Genomic DNA, 3,501 nt, shown 5'->3' on the forward strand with positions numbered 1-3,501 from the left:
TACTACTGCTACTACTGCTGCTGCTGCTGCTCTGGAAGCTAGTTGCTGCTACTGTAACATGTAGCAGAAGCAGCAACCACAGCGGTAACACGCAAGAGAAAGCTAATATGGGAGTCTCTTGCTGGTCGCTCTTCGTGCTAAAAATAGCAGTCAAAACTCCCTCAGTTGACACGTTCTCTCTTCAATAAAGACCTTCTTATTTAATGGAGCCCAGTATTCCAGTAACAGTGACAGGGTGGGCACGGTCGTAATGTCTTTTATCCTTATGAAGGCAGCTCGACCTGGGGCTGACCTGGGGCTAAACACCTAAAAATAGCAGCAGCAGCAGCAACATCAACATCGACATCAAAAGTTGTTGGGGGAGGGGGGTGACACGAATGTCAAAGCAAGAGAAATGCGACACCACCGCCACCGCCACGGCCATGATGGAGCACCGCTTTATAAAATAGTCCTCCATATACAAGGTCTGATAATATTGTTGGATGGCCATGATTGGAACGAATTCAATGATAGATCAGATTAATCAACTCAGACCAGGGACTAAAAAAACAAAACTGTGGCAGCAGCAGCAGCAGTAGTAGTAGTAGTAGTAGTAGTAGTAGTAGTAGTAGTAGAATCAAGTGCAGCGGTGGCTGCTGTGATATCAGCAACAGCGCGGCAGCATCGGTAACTGCAGCAGCAGCAGCGGCACAAACAGCAGCAGAAGCCAAAACCAGGAATAATTTTGCCGGGTTCTGCAAACAAGAACAAGCAGAACAAGACTGACAACCTGTTAACATCCATCCATCCGTCTATCCATCCGTCTATCAATAGACCTAGTCTATCCGCCTGTCTAGATATATATCAATCTGTCTGACCATCAATCTGCCTGCACTATCTCTCTCTCTCTCTCTCTCTCTCTATCTATCTATCTATCTATCTATCTATTTATCTATCTATCTATTTCTCTATCTGTTTGACGGTCTGTCTGCCTGTCCGTCCATATACGCGTGTCTGTGTGTCCAGTCCGATGTAAAAAGGAAAAACTATATCTCGTTTCATCTCAGCAGCTTTCTTCCTCCCTTCCTCTCTCTCTCTCTCTCTCTCTCTCTCTCTCTCTCTCTCTCTCTCTCTCTCTCTCTCTCTCTCTCTCTATCTATCTCTCTCTCTCTCTTTCTCTCTCTCTCTTTCTCTCTCTCTCTCTCTCTCTCTCTCTCTCTCTCTCTCTCTCTCTCTATATATATATATATATATATATATATATATATATATATATATATATCCAGTCTGGTCAGGAATATTATTCACCAAAACACAACAGGAATACGAAACGAAAGGAAAACCTCGCCTCAACTGGATCAATTAACTGCCAACAACAACAACAACACCAACAACCACTATCATCACCATCGCAACAACCGTGTCTACTGCTAACACCAGCACCACCACTACTACCACTACTACCACCGCTACTACTATACAGACGCGACAACAACAGCAATAACAACAATAATGCACGACTGGCAGGACCTGGGTCATTTCTAGTCCAACTACCACCACCACTACGACTGCTGGACTACCACTACCATCAACTACAACTGCAGCCTCTGTTACTACTGCTACTACTAGTAGCATTGGGACCATCTAAACCGTGACCACCACAAACTGGACGACAATAATAATCACAACGCTAACAGCAATCAGAGCAAGGAATTGTCGCATCTCATAGTCATATATTCATATTGTAGTATAGGCGGTGGTGGTGGTGGTGGCGGTAGCGGTGTCAGGTCTCTCTCTCTCTCTCTCTCTCTCTCTCTCTCTGCCTTAAATTATCAAGTGTGTTGAATATGCCGTGTAAACCACAATACGTCAAGCAATATATAGACATTTAATACACACAAACACACACTCGATACATACATACATACATATATATGTATCCATATATACATATATATATATGTGTGTATATGTATGTACGTATGCATGTATAATTTTTAATTTATCCGTATGAAATGCCTTAACTACTGTGTATATATCAATACATCAATGTATATACCCATATATAACACATAAATATATTGAATATATATATATATATATATATATATATATATATATATATACATACAGATAGAGCGAAACAGTTAAACACACACACACGCACGCGCACACACCACTGTGCTTGCTTCATTCATAGAATAACCCGCATCATTAGCTATATATATGTATATATATAATATTTATATTTATATATACACACATGCATGCATACATCAGTGTCTTTAAAGAACAGCAGCAGCAACAACAACAACAACAACAACAACAACAACAATGGCAACACCATCCACATCATTAAAAACAACAACGACTACCATAATTATTATTATGATTGCCAAAATGATGGTGCTATTAGGAATTCTAAACCTGGCCACAGCGCTGCCGGATTTTACCCGAATGGCAATCCTACAAAGTAAGTAAATCGTCATCATCATCATCATCATCATCATTATTATTGTTATTGATATTATTATTATTATTATTATTATTATTATTATTATTATTATTATTATTATTAACATACCGTTACTGTTTCTTTTTTAGCATCGTATGTTCCCCCACCCCTCGTTTTTTGCTTTAAAATAACGAAATAAATATTCATAACATGACACAGAATGTAATATAATACAATATGCAACATGAAATAGTAAGGGAACATTCAATAATGTAGTCCCAGGTAGGCTATGACAGAGAAGAAAATAAAAGATACAAAACAACGATGATGTCCATGTTAGGAATGGGGCTTTACTGTTTGAACCAGCGAGAGAGTCACGATGGGATTGTCGCGGCCCGAGCTCCCAGAAGTAGCAACCAAATATAACATGATATAATATATAATGTGATATTATATCATATAATATTAATATCATTATGATATATATACGCTATGATATAATATTAATATACCTTATCTCTCTCTCTGTATATATATATATATATACATATATATATATATGTATGTATGTATAATATATTATATTTGATTGTTGTTGTTTCGCCCTACACCAATTCTGATCCAGCTGTCGCCAATGATCCTAGGCGTTCCAACAGTGACCATTGCATCCACGCTTTTATTTATTTAAACATTGTCCACGTAGGACTACACCATCCACCATGTTCTCCTTTCTGTTTTAAGATGGTGAAGCGTGCCTTGAGGAAGGGGCATATGCCTACTCTTTCTAGCATGGTTGATGTCTGCATAGAGACTTCCTCTGTTCATTCAAATAATCGATATCACATAATTTGATATGATTTTGAAATCGATATCTTCTGACTGGCTCAGAGCGGGAAACGTGTCTAGGCGACCTCAGTACATTACAGGTATTAACATTATTATTCAAACCGAAAATGTGATCTGTGTGTGACCACTTAAGTTGTTAGAAGTAGCAGCTAAATTTCCCCCCAAAATAACTCCCGCTCCCCGTGTACCTTAAAAAAGGACATGTTGGTTTGGGTTCCGTG

The 3,501-nt window shown here is 38.9% G+C and overlaps 1 protein-coding gene across 1 annotated transcript in view; it reads left to right on the forward strand.

Moving 5' to 3' along the window:
- Positions 1-1,231: 1,231 nt before the first annotated feature.
- LOC106876786 (uncharacterized) overlaps positions 1,232-3,501 on the forward strand; it is a 50,762-nt gene continuing 48,492 nt past the window's right edge. Inside the window, exon 1 of the mRNA XM_089342164.1 lies at positions 1,232-2,452. Coding sequence (XP_089198290.1) covers positions 2,314-2,452 — 139 coding nt within the window. The 5' untranslated portion in view covers positions 1,232-2,313. The remainder of the gene's footprint in view (positions 2,453-3,501) is intronic.

Source organism: Octopus bimaculoides, chromosome 25, assembly GCF_046866305.1.
Source record: "Octopus bimaculoides isolate indiv1 chromosome 25, ASM4686630v1, whole genome shotgun sequence".
NCBI classification, from domain to species: Eukaryota; Metazoa; Mollusca; class Cephalopoda; order Octopoda; family Octopodidae; genus Octopus; species Octopus bimaculoides.